The sequence below is a fragment of the Aquila chrysaetos genome, chromosome 7 (genome assembly GCF_900496995.4).
Source record: "Aquila chrysaetos chrysaetos chromosome 7, bAquChr1.4, whole genome shotgun sequence".
Classification (NCBI taxonomy): Eukaryota; Metazoa; Chordata; class Aves; order Accipitriformes; family Accipitridae; genus Aquila; species Aquila chrysaetos.
Genome location: NC_044010.1, coordinates 7,736,958 through 7,751,803, shown reverse-complemented (window position 1 = coordinate 7,751,803; position 14,846 = coordinate 7,736,958). Strand labels below are relative to the sequence as shown.

Sequence of the window (14,846 nt, the reverse complement as noted above, 5' to 3'; positions counted from 1 at the left end):
CCCCCAGCTCCGCGCAGGTTCTGCTTTTCGAACGCCGGGGGGAAGGGCGGGAAAAGGAAGGCGCGCTGTCATTGGCGGGACGGGAGGGCGGGGCGTGGTCACGGGAGGGGGGCGTGGCCCCGGCGGCGGCGGCTCCGGTCTCCCCGCGGGCTGGAGGCGGTCGGCGATTTACACGAGTCGCTGCTCCGGGGTCGCTCCGCACCGCCTCCGGATCCTGCTCGGCGTTCGGACCGGCGTGTCGTGCCACGCAGCACCTAGGGGTCGGCGGGATTGAGTTTTACCGAATCGAACCGCCTGTTCGGTGGGGCGCAGGGAGGCCCGGCGGCGAGCTCCGGCGCCTGCGGCCCCGTGTGCCGGTACAGCCGGGCGCCGACATCCAGCCCGGTGGTGGGAGACCAGCGTCTCGCCCGGGAGGCCTCCCTGCACGGCAGAAGCGCAGTTCCAGGCACCACTGCTGCCAGGCGCATCCCTTCACTTCAATCTACTTTTAAATGTAAAATATTTAAAAATCAAGTTGAAATAACAGGAGTGGTAAACAAACGCCATGCACCATTGGAAGCTGGAAAGAAGGTTTTCTTTCTTTTGTATTTAACACAGGGAATACAACTTTACAAAATGTGTGCATCTCTTAATTACTGCTTTTGTTAATGACAATTCAAGTGAGATAATGACTCTGGTAATAACAATTACGGAAAGGCTATAATGCATGTACAAAAATATTAACAACATTTACGCTAAGCAACATATTAGTGAAAGTAACACTGACAGCCAAATTCAGTCATGGTGTAAACTGATACAACTCCACTGGCCTGCCTGAAGGCCAGGTTTGGCTCAGTACCTGTGTGAAAAATGCACTTTTTACATAATACTAACAATTTTGTGCTTTCACACGTGCCTTGGAACCTCTCCTCCTCAATGTATACCGCTTTGGGCTAGCACTGACTTCACCACAATGCATACGTCCTCACATGTGCCCTTTTCACATTCAGCAACAACTTTGCTCACCTTGTTTTGAAACAGGAATATGAAATAAAAGGGATACAGGTAAAATACTTCAAGCCATCTGAGGCAAGCGTATACCTTAAGGAGTGCTGAGTACTATGAGCAACAGCGATTGTAATGATAATGACAGCAATAATGACCTCAGTGCAGGGCATTTCCTGGCAAATACTGGGATTTTAAATTTAAATTTTTTTTTTTTTTCAGTGAGTGCCCACAGGTGCTAATTTATCTAACACTAGAAGAAAAAAAACACAGGAGTGAGGACCTCACTATTAGTAGTCGTTTCATTCCTGCATTATGCAAAAAGCCATCTTACTAGTGCTTAAGTGTTCTTGCTTTAACAGCCTGTTCTTATCAGCAAACCATGTACTGAATTTTAAGCATGCAGTTATAGCTTACATGGGAATGCAATGGGATTCAGGCTAGTTCATGAAGTCAAGCTCCTTTGTCCAGAGATGGACATAAACTTGTGCTGAAATATATTTCTGAGTTAGGAACACAGAGAAATAGGATGTCTAAATACAGTACTGGACTGAGGCTCTGCCTCAAAAACACTTCGCTTCTGTGCCTCCAAGTAAGTCGCACACAGGCATAATTTAACAAGTGTACACGCAGTTTTTGCCCAGATGGAAACATCCTGCTCCTGATTTCCAAACAACCTGCAGTAAAAACTCATACAAACCACTTCTGGGGAAAGGTGGAGGCATGGGGGAGCAGACACAGAGTTGCAGACACAATTGCAAATCCTGCAAATTATCCTGCTCACTTATGTCTCCCTCTCTTCAAAACAAGAAGTAAGGCAGGGCTGTAACCCCCACAAAGTAAGAAAGTGGCCAGCCCAGGAAGGCACAGAAAGGTTCCTCAAGCCGGGCATGCTCGCACGATCCACCTTATCCCTCTTCTCGTAACAAACCTTTCCACCTCTGCAGCTTGTTTGATTGCCAGCAGCTTGACTGTTGCCAAGTTCCCCTTCTTTGGCAAGCAGGGCTGATCAACCCTCTCACAAAGGCCTAACAAGGTAGTGTCTGTACAGTGCTTAAGAACACGCAAAGTGCAATATAAGTGCCAAAAGTTCTTATTTTAGAGATTAATGAATTAATACTCCAAGAAATATATGCACTGAGGTAACTATAGCTTAAATACTACATCCCCTCACAAGTTAAAAAAAAACCCCAACCTCATAGAACTTTTCTCTCTAGAAAAGATGAATCCTGAATATGAAGTGGTAATACCTTATTTATATTCTGTCAAGTTTACCACAGCCATAGAGTGCCCTTTTAGTAAAAGCAAAACCAGGGAAGTGAACTGAAGTTCTCAGAGAAACTAAGAACTCTGCATTGATGATGTCCTCATATACCATCTCTGTGATATTTCCAGCACAGGTCTGCTCCCACCCATTATATCTAGAGAAGCTGATGTCTCGTAACACAGAAGCAATGCACAATCCAGTTTCAGATCTACCATTCTGATGGCTGAACAGCCAGAAATATCCACTAGCAAGGGTAAGTAGGACCATAATCTGCATGAGCTCTCTGAAAAGTTCAGGTTTTGCCCTTAGTGAAGTCCATGCTCCTCATTTGGGAGTCTGTGATAGTAAGGCTGTATGTAGTATCCAATGCACAAGCTCCTATCAGAGCACTCCAGCTATCAAGTATAAACTGATTATCCTGGTGGTCAGAAAAGGATCAATGCAATAACAAATTAAAACACTGCACATACTTTTTCATTCCTGTATTGGCTTTGGCCAATAATGGACCCAAGATTCAACAGACTAACGTAATGTGGTCGATGAAACCAAACCCTGCATTCTTGTGCACTGTGTGATAGATTTAAGACATGGCACAAAAGAGTCAATAGCACCCTAAACAGTAAATGAATACTGCTGTAAAATGCTGTAAGTACCAGAATTCAGCTGGTTTTCAAGTGTTGAAAAAACACTGAAAACATCCCGACAAGGTATCCTGCTTCTGTTGAAACACTGACAGCTGTAGTAGGTCCCGCCTAGTGGTTTCATTCTGTTTTCTTACTCCAGTGCTCCTGTCAAATATTCCCTTCATCGATGCTCTGCAACTTAAGTCTTTGGCTAGCATGGGGCCTGGTACCACGCCGTGTGTTCATACTGCTTCCTGGCAGAGTCCGCGCAGGGAACAGAGCTCCTGGTAAAGCATCTTCCCCAAACAAGCTGATTTTCACATCAGCTTCAATAGCTCTTGCTAAACTGGATGCATAACTGTCCAGAGATTTATGGACTTCGGCTTTTACATGAAGAACAGAATTCTTTGCAGCTTCTGGAAAAAAAAAAAAAAAAAAGGCAAAGCAACATATCAGAAAATTAACAGCGATCAGCATGGCTGCGCAAATGCTTGAAGACTAATACTGATCTTTTTGTAAAGGTATGATCATGCCCTCTGCAAAATAACTACCCTACAGAGCGCATTTACCAATGATACCCAGGGTTCCTAAACCATTCGATGACCATAAAGCTTCAGAGTGACCTTGATAGGGCAAGCAGAGAAAGATTACCTCCAATTCAAGTGAAAAAAATATGATCTGATGAAGCAAACTGCTTATACACGTTTAACTTTGAATTCAGTGTATGTTGAATGATTTTCTGAATCTGAACCTATGCACGCAGGATTTTATTGGCCTGAATTTGTACCCAACTGAAGTCAACGGCCTGATTTCTGCTTACTACCTAGTCCCCAGGATTAGGGACAATGGGAATTGTCTGGCATCAGGCAAGAATTCATGCAGAAGACAGGAACAGAACCCTCAATTTGTACTTCCTCTGCTGTAAGCACAGCTTACAGCATTACAGGGATTCTCAGTGCATTTGGACCAAGATCTCGCACTTCGCTGACATGAACAGTGCAGTTTAAGAGCTATTTTATACTATGTTTTAAGCCCAAACACCAGACACTGTGTTTATGGATTATCAGTCCCCAAATTCCAAGGGCTTCTTCCAAGTAGTGATTAAAATCAGCAGTCTGCTGTCCTTAGGCTTAAATTTGTTCCAGCCACACTGTGGGACCTACTTCCACTTCCAGTGGGGAAGTTGTAGAGCTCTCCATGCCAGTAGAGGTTGAAGACTGCAGTTGCAGACAGCAGTATGCTTCTTCCTAACCTTTTATTACCTTGGATACACCTGCTCTTCAGTGTTGATGTAGGTGCTTTTGTAGTGTCTATATACCTCTCTACCCACCATGTTGAGCAACACAGGTGTTTGTCCTAAATGTAGTTCTTCAGTGTGGCTGCTGAAATAATTTAAAGTCTGAGAGAGCCTGAAAACCCCGAGACATACCAGGGAGAATTGCTAAACCTGTGGGGAACTTTTGCACTAAGACCTCCCTCTTTCACTGAACTGCACAAAAAATTAGATGCCTGCCCCTACGTAATCACTCAGAAAGATAATGGGAAATGTATAGTAATGTGTTTGTCCAAGGAATTAATCAGCTCATGCTGGGAAGAGGGCAAAAGTGAATTTTGCCAAGATGTTTGAAGAGCAAATTCCACAGAAAGTGTCTTCTCTGTATTTCAGAATCATAAAAATCAGTCAGGTTTTATTACTTGATTCTTAAAGGCATTCTGCTCATTTTTTTACTGTCCACATTTATTGTTTTGTAAATTCAGTTGTTATTATCAAGTCTTCTCGTTCATATTATCGTAACTATCAGCTTAAATTAAACTAACTTTGACATATTTTACAGATGATCACAGCAACACTTTGCTAACACAGAATCAAGTGAGTTGACTGAAAAAAAGTGCATGTGGTTCATCTATTTTCACCCATATCTGCTGAGAAACATACTTAGTAAGTGAAGTAAAAGTTAAGTAAAAAAAGTAAATGAAACAGAATGAAATTATATTCAGACCATTAAAGTCTGAAATGGAAGCATTCCAACATGCGAATGACAAATTTGAGAGGAGACAGCAAATGAGAAATACTGGGATAATGGAATCAAAGTATGAGGGCAGGAAAATGTATTCCCTGAGAAACACAAACCAGACAACAGCCACCAGATGAGTGGAGTTGCAGAGAGGATACTGCTGTGCAACATAAATGACATGTATGCAGGGAATCCCAGCTTCTAACTCTTGTCCTTGTCTGTTGCTACTTGAGAAGTGGAAGAAAGACCTGATCTTACCTTCTGCTGTACCTGCATGAATGATCAGGTCTGTCAATGTGAACAGTGGTCAGATATATTTTAAGGCAATTCTGAAGGTCCTGGGAGGCTGCCTGAGCAGGCAACATAGTTGGTTCTGAGCATTTCCATGCTTATCACTAAACCCACCTTTAATTTGCTCTACTTCATCTTCAAACGTCACCGAACTCCTCCTTCGAGGAGGACAGATGCAGTGTGGGGCAAGAGGGCCATCTGAGCTATAATCTTCAAGAAGCATTGTATCTGTTCCTGAAACAAAGCAGAGTTCTCAAGCAAAACAAAATAACACTGGGATACAATATTGTAAGTGGTGACAAAAACTTTTCAGTTTATAGCAGTTCCTTCAAAAGATGTCTAAACCCAGCTTTTGAGTAAATTTCAGCTCAAATTAAACACTGCACATAAAAAGAATGAGGTCACAGTTTTCATTTGAGGGATTTGAAAATCTTTTCTCATTAAACATCTAAAACCTCCAGCAGCCCCAAAATGCTCAGCTACAGAGCTTATAATGTCAATAGGACAGCAGACAAAGGTGAAACCTTACCTTTAGTAAATAAAGGGTAAAGTTGAGGGCAATTTCCCCCATTTCCTGATGAAGACAAGAGGCTAACAATGGCTACCTGAGAGGCAGATGACCATAGCTGCCAAATGTCATGCTTGTAATCAGACCTGGATGGAAATCTGAACTGAAGAGTTTTTCTGTTCAATTTAGTTTGTCCCTAATAACCTATTTTGACTTTCTTGAAGTGTATTTTAATGGGGAAAAATCCTTTGCTGGTTGGGAATTGTTTTTGTCTGATGAGTCTTTTTTACGGTTTAGGAGTCTCTCTTTTATTTCACCTCCCTGCATTTGCTTTGCACCTTTCCAATATAAAATAGAGTTTACAGGCACAAGGAAATTCAACTTGGCATCTCTGCAATGCTTTCACACAAAGAGCAAGACTGTAGCCTAGACCTCCCTTGCAATGCTGGTCCCTGCTGTGTAAGAGAGAAGCAGAGCAAGCATTTCAGGGAGACGCTAGGACAGTGCTGAGTGAGCAGTTCTCAGGGAAGCTGCTGTTGGAAGACACAGCTTGCACACATTCGATGTGTGACACTTTACTATCAGTCCATTTACTCCTGTGATGTGACAACAGGCCTAGGACAAAGAGCCTTCACAGGTTCCACAACTCCTCCAGGCGGTGGCTTCACATCCCTCTTCACTCACTTGACTGATTTCGACCCCCGAATTTATTCTTTTCACAATAAGGACATGTTCCACCACCCGTTTTACAGAAAGTCAAAGACATCACTGTGGGTGTACCTCTAGACAACATACTGCTCCACAGGTCTAGTCTTTGCTGACAATTCATTGTGATATAGCAGTGATAAACTTTTTAAGGTGAAACTTGTGTGTTACGTCATACATCTCCCTCCAGCATACAAGAAAGAGAATGAGCTGCTGCCCTAATACACAGTCCCAAATAAGCTAAAAACTTTCTGTGCTGTTCTGTGGATCAGCTGGGTTTGAGGCTGTCTACTGAAAACAGTAGACTCTTACTGATCTCTAAGGGTACCGGATCCCCCTCAGAAATGTAGTGTGCAATGGAAGGGTGACACTAGGAAAAAAGAGATACTTTCTTCCATGAAGCAGAATTTTAGCACATTTTTTCAAATGCACTAGTTTGGTGCATTTTTTTTTTTTTTTTCAGATGATGCCAGTGAAGAGACTAGCCTCTTATTCTTACAGGGTGGACCTTCATCCTTGGACTAATTGATCTTAAGGCAGCACTTGTAGCAATTAGGACTCAGGTCTCATGTCATATTTTGTGTACAGCTGGCACCACTCAGATTTTTTTTTCCTCTCATACTATTTCACCTCTTTTTCACAACATGAAAAGCCCAGCTTCTGTTTGCCAGGGCAGAGAAATACGCGACTGCATCGCAGGACACAGGATCATGTACAGCAGCAGGCAGCATTGAAGAGGGACTATGACTTCTTTCTGCTCTTTAGTTCCTCACAGTAAAGGCATCCAGTGAAACAGTGTTTCACAGTGGATCACTGTATATCCATTCCCAGGCTATGGACTGTACCCCCTCCATAACCCAGTGGCACTTCTAACAGCATTCAGTATGTATTTAGTTTGTTAATTTCTTTAAACTGCTCAGTACCATTCCTCAAAAGATGATAACACAACATCCTCTTAAGTGAGACAGGTTTACCAGGATGCTAATCTCCTTTTATCATATACAGCTGCAGAATACCCACAACAGGCATAAAACCACCAGCGTAAAACAACTACCAAAATAAATCCCAGCTTCATAGACTTCCTTTACAAAAGTAAGAAACAAACCTCTAACACCAAGCAAATGTTAGAAGATCACCATCTGGTGTCTCTAGAGCAGAAATACTCTTTAAAGTAACTGTGGTGCAGTTAAGGAGTGATAGCTGAATTAACTGCCAGAAAAATCTAGCTACAGTTCTGGATAGAAAATTACTGGCAGAACTCTTTTTCCCTTTTCCAAACCATCTTCAATTGAGAGATCTTTAGTGATGAAATCATAACTTGAAAGCATCCTAAGTGTTTATGTTTACACTGCAGGATGAACGACACAAGGTCTCTTACAAACTAGGAAACAGAGAAGCACATTCTCCACAGCACTTTGTCACTCTGTTCCTCGTGGATACAGGGAAAGTCCCTGAAGAATGATAGAAACTAAAGGAGGAGGGCACAAAAGCAGTCAGTCCTGTTCCCAGGGCACATTATCAAGGGAGGGTCATCATTCCTTCAAGTAAACAGTATTTTGCAAGTAAATATATTGAGAACAAGGAAGGCAAAAGGCAACTGCAGCAGTTTTGTTGTAACAGCTGGAACAGATGCTTCATGTCATCCATCCACCAAGAGACATCTGTTTGTGTAAATACAGACCATCCCAGAGAGTTTTGCCAAGTTACAAGTGCAATCTTCTGCCCAAGAAAAGAGAGCAAGAGACTTTTAGTTACCTGAATCCTGTGAGCAGCTGAAACCTGTGTCTCCTGTGCTGCTGCTGTTTCCTAATGGCCGCCCACCTGCCATGAGGGCAGTGAGATGAGGAGAGAGTCCCAAATCTGCAAGAGAGTTTTGTTCTTCTTACACAATGAATGATTAAGGGGTCTGTAATAGAAAACCCCTCTTCCAGTAATACCCACTCTACTGCCTTATTTATTATTCTATGTATAAAACTTACCCAGCTGATCCAGAGTGCACAGCATCTGGACTTCCAGTCTTAGAAATCCAGTTAGCAGCTTTCAGGTATCCTTGGAGTCTTTCCATATAGCAAGTCTCCTTTCTACCTGCACCATCTCCCCCTACTCTTTTTGCAATTGCATGTTTTTGATCAGCCAGACAGGCTGAACACAGAGCATACACACTCAGAGAGATGGGGATATTTGCCAGACACCTTCTAGATAGAGAATAACCTGGCAGCCAGCAGCAGCTGTGACAGGCCATTAGTGTGGCAGGAAGCTCATGAGCAAGGCTGGGGCACCGAGATGCCTAGCTTCTTTCAAATCCCCAAAACAAGAAGGGAGGAGATTCTAGGATTCTTACAAAGGTGCTGTCTTTGGATCCCACTTCAAGATTTTGTTGTGGGTTTGGTTGCAGTTTTTTTTCCCCTCCCTATCAGCCTTCAGCTAATACACCTGATAAATTTCAAGCTGTTGGCTTCCTATCACTTGGAAAGAGAAAAAAATTTCCTGTCTTTTCCCTCCCACCTCAGTTCCCAATGTATTCATCCATAGCATCTGCTGGATACAGATTTGCCAAAGCTCCTGCAGCTTGTGACGTGCCTGCAGCTGCAGAACTCTTTCATTTAGATGGGAGTCTCTCCCAGTGATCCCAGGTTGAAGAAAAGATAACGGATGTCTTCCTGCTCCCCCCTTCCTTCTGCATTTTAGATCTTCCCTCCCAATTAAGTAACTTCAGTTCCTGGCTCTGCATGAAATATCTCACGGGACCCAATGAAGATGTCCTGTTTTTGGAAGCTTCTGAACAGGACCAGGAAAATGATCAAAAATCAGAATTTTGTTGCATTGCTACTTTAAAAAAAAAAACAAACTCTGAGCAACTGAAGCTTCCAGCCTGCAACTTGGGGAGACATCAAATAGTTTTACTCTTTTACATGGTTTTACTTTGTTCACGATCTTTTCTTCACAACCATTAAGCCTATGAACTGACTTTACAGAAATAGTAACACCAGTGTAACTTAAGTGGATCTCAAAGAGTTGTAGCATAAAGCCAGGAATCAAAGAAGAAGTGCTGTAAAATGTACTATTGCTAGTGCTCAAATCTGGGTAACACAAAACAGTAGGCATGTGAAAGGAAATGCTTGAGAGAGAAGAAAATAAATTATTTTTATTAACCTCATCACTATGTCTTCTCTTGCAGAGAAAATTTTACTAGAGTAGGAGAAAGAGGTTAACTCCCACAAAAAAAGTTTCTCCTTTCAAGTGTCTATGATAACCTGAACAAAAGACTGCTGAAACCTCCAGAAACATCCCTCTCTGTTTAGAGCCCTGAAACATGCCAAGCATATGCAGACATTAAGCCTTGCTCTTACTGGTATTAAGGAAGAGTGTCTTTTGCAGCCACGCATCTTACCTGTGATCCTATTGGAAATGCTGAATAATCTCGATGTCCTATGCCGCTGAACAAAGGACTCGCGATAATACCGATCCCCAAAGCACATTCCTAGTAGTTCCTTGCGCACTGTCTTGTTCCACAGTCCATAAATTAGTGGATGGCAAATGGCACTGGAAAAGGACAACCATGTAGCTAATGTCTCCAAGGCAGGAGAAATACTATTTTTTCCCCAAAGTGCCTCTGATGTAATTACTACCATGTAAGGCCCCCACGTAATCACGAAAGCACCGATGACAACCAAGATGGTTATGAAAGCTTTGCACTGGTTGGCTGAGTAGACAACCCCTTGGAAAGCGTTCCTTCGGCTGCCAGAAGAGGATGTGGAGGTGCTGGAGTTCTTCCTCCCGTTCCTCTGGGAGTCCTCCTCCACAATGACAATGCTACCACAGTGGATTTTGCGGGCCTTAATCCTTGCCACACGGAATATGAATCCATAGCAGATCATCATGACCATGAAAGGCAGCAACGCACACCAGATCTGCCAAAAGGCAGTGTAACCAGCCTCTTTATGCCAGGCCGCCACACACATCCACTTGAATTGGTCAAACTCCAAAGACGACCAGCCGAAAAGGGGAGGGAGGCAGCCGATAAGGGAATGTAGCCACACATACACAAGAGCTACCACTGCTCTGTTGCCTGTTATCTTCATCGGGTAAACCATCGGGTACAGCACAGCATAGTACCTGGTGGAAAAGAAAAGAAAGAGTCAACAGGAGCACAAAAGACATACAATAAAAAAAAGGAACATATTTTAATGATGTTGATTTCTAGTTCTCTTTTCTCCAAACCTCGAAGCAGCCTCAGGGACCCTGTTTATAAAAATAATTACATGTAAAAATACATATCCTTGCAGTCAAGATTGTAAAACTTAGCTGAAGGTACACGTGCAGCTATTAAATCTGTCCCTACCTGCGAGTGCATGCTTAGGGTATAATCTGGAATTTTAATTCATTATTTCTTGTTTCTCAAGTAGTATGTTATTACACCATCAATAGCTTTAAAAAACTCTAGATGCATGTCCACATTTTGCATTATTGATGACATCACTTTCTTCTGTTCTGTATCAAAATTTCACACAGGGCTGAAGGAATAATGACACTACAATGGTAAGCAGTGTTATCCACTGCAGTGTTTCTCAACTCTATGAGCAGCCAACGAGTCACTCTATGGAATGACTAGTCAATTCGTTATGATTCATTAGAAAAGAGCTGCTTACCGGTCTATAGCTATGAGTCCAAGAGTAAGCATGCTGGCTGAGCTGATCAGCATGTAGAGCAGGGCTGAGAAATTGCACCAAACAACTCCGAAGATCCATTCTCGCCTGATGGAGCTGGTGACGACGAAAGGTAGCACCAGTACAGAGAGTAGAAAGTTGGAGAGGGTCAGGCTGAACACAAACTTGTTGCTCAATGTGAGAAGGTAAGACTTCCGATATAGGGTGACAACAATCACCAAGTTGCCCAAACAGATGAAAATAGTAATGACGATTATAGCAATGGACTCAGTGACTCTGACTGCCCCGTCTTCCTGTGTGGTGAGGTTCCTCAGGCCCTTCACATTGCTGAGGGAGGAATTGCTGCTCATGGTCAGAGCGTGCAGAGCTGGAGCAGCCAAGACATGATGAGCAGCTAGAAGCAGAACAACGCTCAGAAACATTCGGGCAAGATTTCTTCAAGCTCTCTCCAAAGACTGGAGGCCCTTTTGCCTCTCTTAATTAAAATTTACCTGTAGGATGCAGGAAACCATTTTAGAAGGGAAAGTGAAGGGGCAGGAAATTGCCTATGGGTACACCAAAGAGGTCAATGACAGTGCCAAGCCTAGAACAGGGAAGAAACTGAAAGACAAAAAGAGGTGGAAGGGGGGAAACAAGGAAGAAAATTAGCACATTTTACTTTCACATTTTCTAAGGATCTTACTTGTTTCTAAGCCATACTAATCAGCTGTACATCTCACTCAGTCCCTTCATCTAGGCTGTGAAGAAACAACAAGAATGTCACTACCAGTCTTTGTTTCTCTCACTTTAAAAAAAAGTAACTTACTTTTTTTTAATTCTGCCCATTTACTCTGATTGTTACCTTATATTCTGCCTATACAGTATTTGCTGGTGGTCTGTGGATGCCTAGCTAGTCATACCCTGCTGACTCAACAGTTGCTAAGTAACATTCAAAGACTCAGGGATCATTGCATGTACTCTCCTAACATCGCTTCTCCATGTTCATAATCACCTTAGCTACAGCGGTGATTCTATTTTACTGCCAAAGGACTGGGGGAACTGGCTTTCTGTACATGAGGTTCGAAAGACATTTCCTTGCATTAAGCTGTGGTCCACCCTACAGAAATGTTTGAGAACCTTTAACCCTTGACTTCTCAGTGTTAGCATCCATCCCACTGACTCACAACCTCGTTCTGTGAAACCTCGGTATTTCTCCCAGTTCCTTAGCAGCTTTCTCCCCGCTGCCTCCAACAGGCACTCCTACCTACTTCATTCAATCCTTCACCCATCTGCAGGCCAGCATACTGAAGAAAAAGCACCACCAAAAAATGCAAATATGCAAACCAGAAAACTAAAGAGTCCACCAATTAATACAGAGTTGATGTTAGCATTTCTTGGAAATCAGGGACTCGGGGAAAGTTATCTCGGCTAACTCTGTGGCTGTGCCCACCCACGGCTCCCAAACGGGCAGGAGTACTCACAGAAAGGCTTCCGTCTGCGCGGCTGCTGTGGCCTCAGGCAGCAATGTCAGGCTGGAGAGCCGCGTTTTTTCCATTTTAATCTGTGCTTCCTAAGAGCATAATTAAAGACATTACTGGGCCATGCTTTGTAAAACACAACTTAGCTCTTCTCTAGCGCAGCTGTCTGCCGACTGTTTGCAACACCGCTTCTCCTCAAGTTTCTCTCTCAGCACGCCTGCACCACCTCTGCGAGCCTTTCCAACACTTTTTGACCGGTGCAGGTTTTGGAAAGGCGGCTACCCCCGAGGGGCCGCGGCCGCTGCCTACGCGAGCGACGCCGGGGCCATCTGGTGCTGCTCCCCGTCCCCTCAGGGCCCCGCTGCACCCCGGGGGGAGGAGAAGGCCTCCGGGAGAGGTGGGCAGCCCGGGGCGCGGAGAGCATCCCATCCATCCCTGCCCGGCTGCGGGCGGCCCGGCCAGGCGTGGCGGCACGCACAAAGCCGGCGGTGTCGAGTCGGAGATGCGGTGGAGGAGGCAGGGGGTCGCCATTTTGCCCCCGCGCTCCCTCCGGCAGCGAACAAAGGGCGGGGGCAGGGTCCTCCGCCCCGGGCATCCATCGACACCCCCCCCCGCCCCAACACACACCCACCCACCCCCCGGCGGCGAGCGGGTCCCCCCGTCCCCCGCCCTGTCCGCCGGTGCCGGCACTGCACTCACCGCCCGTCGCCGCCGCCAGAGCGGGAAGTTTGGGGTTACAGCACCCCGGACCCCCCCACACAGCCGCCGGCGGCAGAGAGGCCCCGAGCCGCGGCCCGACCCTCCCCCGCCACGGCCGTGCCCCTGCCCCCTCCCCGCCGGCCCGCCCCGCCGTCTCATCCCGCCGCGCCCCCTCCCCGGCCTCGCCGACCGCCATTTTCTCTGCGGCCGCCCCCCGGCGGGCGAGCGGGCGGGTTCCCCCCACCGCCCGGCCCCGAGTCTCGGCCTGCGACGCCAGGGGCTTGCGGGGAGCCGCCAGGACAGCCCCGTCCCGGGCAGAGGGCTCGCCCGGCCGGGCAGCTCCGCTCCGCCCCGGCTGAAGGGGGGGCACCGCATCTACCCCGCGGTACAGCCGCCGCTCCCCGGCACCGCAGGGCTCCTCGCAGCCCTCCTTCGCCGACTAAGGCAGGGATCCGGTTAGAAGGGGGGGGAATCCATTTTACACAGATCGGGTGAAGTGACGTGCCCCGGCCCGCGGAGCGAGTCAGTCGCAGAGAGGGGCTGATCCCAATTGCTAGACCTCCTAGACCGCGAAACGCTATGACAAGCAACTCAGAGCAGATTTTGGGAGGAGTTCTTCCCCCCCCACCTGAAACAAGACACGGGTGAGCACAGTGTAAAGGGTCAATGATATGTCGCATCCCCAATTCCCAGCTTCCCCATAGCCTGGACGACCAGTCTGGCTTGAGTTTGCTGTGCTTCGGTTGCTCTGTGCTTTGGAAGAGTTTTTCATGACATGGGGAGGGTCACATTCCCATGGCTGCTGTCCTAGCTTGCCCTGGCCTGTCCAGCAGAAGGAGCCGGACCGTGCGTCATGTCCCCCTGCTAAGGGAAGCTCCTGGGGAGTCACTCCGTCCTTTCGATGACATGGAAAAGCAAGAGCAGCACCCGGCCATCAGTGCTGGAATAGTAAGTTACATGTTGTTCTCAACCACTTCTACCGATGCTTTTCTACAGGACTTTAAGCTTACCATGCTGTCCCATTTTGACCTTTTTAAAAGGCCATTCAGGAAGCTATCCAACCAGCACAGGAGGTTCCACACGATACGTATGCACCCACATCTGTTAGTATCTAAACCAGCACAGGGTCTCTGTACGTTGGAGCCGGGTAATGCTTGCTGAACCACTGAGCGCGGCCAGGGAGAACGGCCCGGGGCCGCCAGGGCTTCCGAGCTCCCCGTAGCCCCTCTCGCCCCTCCGTTGGCAGCACCGCCGCAGGCATCCTGCCGCCCAGCCCCCGTGGCAGGACCAGAGCAGCCCCCCGCCCGCCACCCTCGGGCTGGGCTGGGCTGGGCTGGGCGAGGTACCACCGGGGATGCGGCTGGAGGCACGAACGCCCGCCGGGCAGACGCACCTTTTGCGCCGGCTGCTGCAGCCCGGTACCCCGGGAACAGCGGGCTGAGGCGAGCTCGCCGGCTCTTCGCGCCCAGCTGCCCACCGCGGCACCGCCGGGCAGAGAAGGCCGGAGACACCCCCCTCCCGACGGCTCCGGGGACGCAAAGCAGCGCGGGGTCGGCCGCCATCGTCCCCCGTCCCCGCCCCGTGCGTCACCTCCCGCCGCCGCACGGCTTCCGGGCTGCGCGCGCAGGGG

At 46.8% G+C, this 14,846-nt stretch overlaps 1 protein-coding gene and 1 long non-coding RNA gene across 5 annotated transcripts; one reads left to right on the top strand and one right to left on the bottom strand.

Moving 5' to 3' along the window:
• Positions 1–137: 137 nt before the first annotated feature.
• On the top strand, positions 138–5,285 carry LOC121233420. Of its 2 annotated transcripts, none has more exons than XR_005932788.1 (3): positions 138–570; positions 1,932–2,020; positions 4,710–5,285. It is a non-coding gene; the product is annotated as an uncharacterized LOC121233420 (long non-coding RNA). The 2 variants fall into 2 exon arrangements; XR_005932787.1 differs by lacking the exon at positions 138–570 and adding an exon at positions 1,260–1,320.
• Positions 567–14,791, bottom strand: GPR161 (G protein-coupled receptor 161). 3 transcript variants are annotated; one of them, XM_030019916.2, is made up of 7 exons: positions 14,610–14,791; positions 12,521–12,609; positions 11,043–11,660; positions 9,785–10,509; positions 8,149–8,253; positions 5,295–5,414; positions 567–3,290 (listed from the first exon to the last, which is right to left on the bottom strand). In XM_030019916.2, the coding sequence occupies exons 3-7, from the start codon at positions 11,480–11,482 to the stop codon at positions 3,043–3,045; spliced, it is 1,638 nt and encodes a 545-aa protein (XP_029875776.1). In that variant the 5' UTR covers positions 11,483–11,660; positions 12,521–12,609; positions 14,610–14,791; the 3' UTR covers positions 567–3,042. The 3 variants fall into 3 exon arrangements, with proteins under 3 accessions (XP_029875776.1, XP_029875775.1, XP_029875779.1); XM_030019915.2 differs by lacking the exon at positions 14,610–14,791 and adding an exon at positions 13,217–13,316; XM_030019919.2 differs by lacking the exon at positions 14,610–14,791 and having other exon boundaries at positions 11,043–11,454; positions 11,552–11,660; positions 12,521–13,205.
• Between the last annotated feature and the right edge of the window lie 55 nt (positions 14,792–14,846).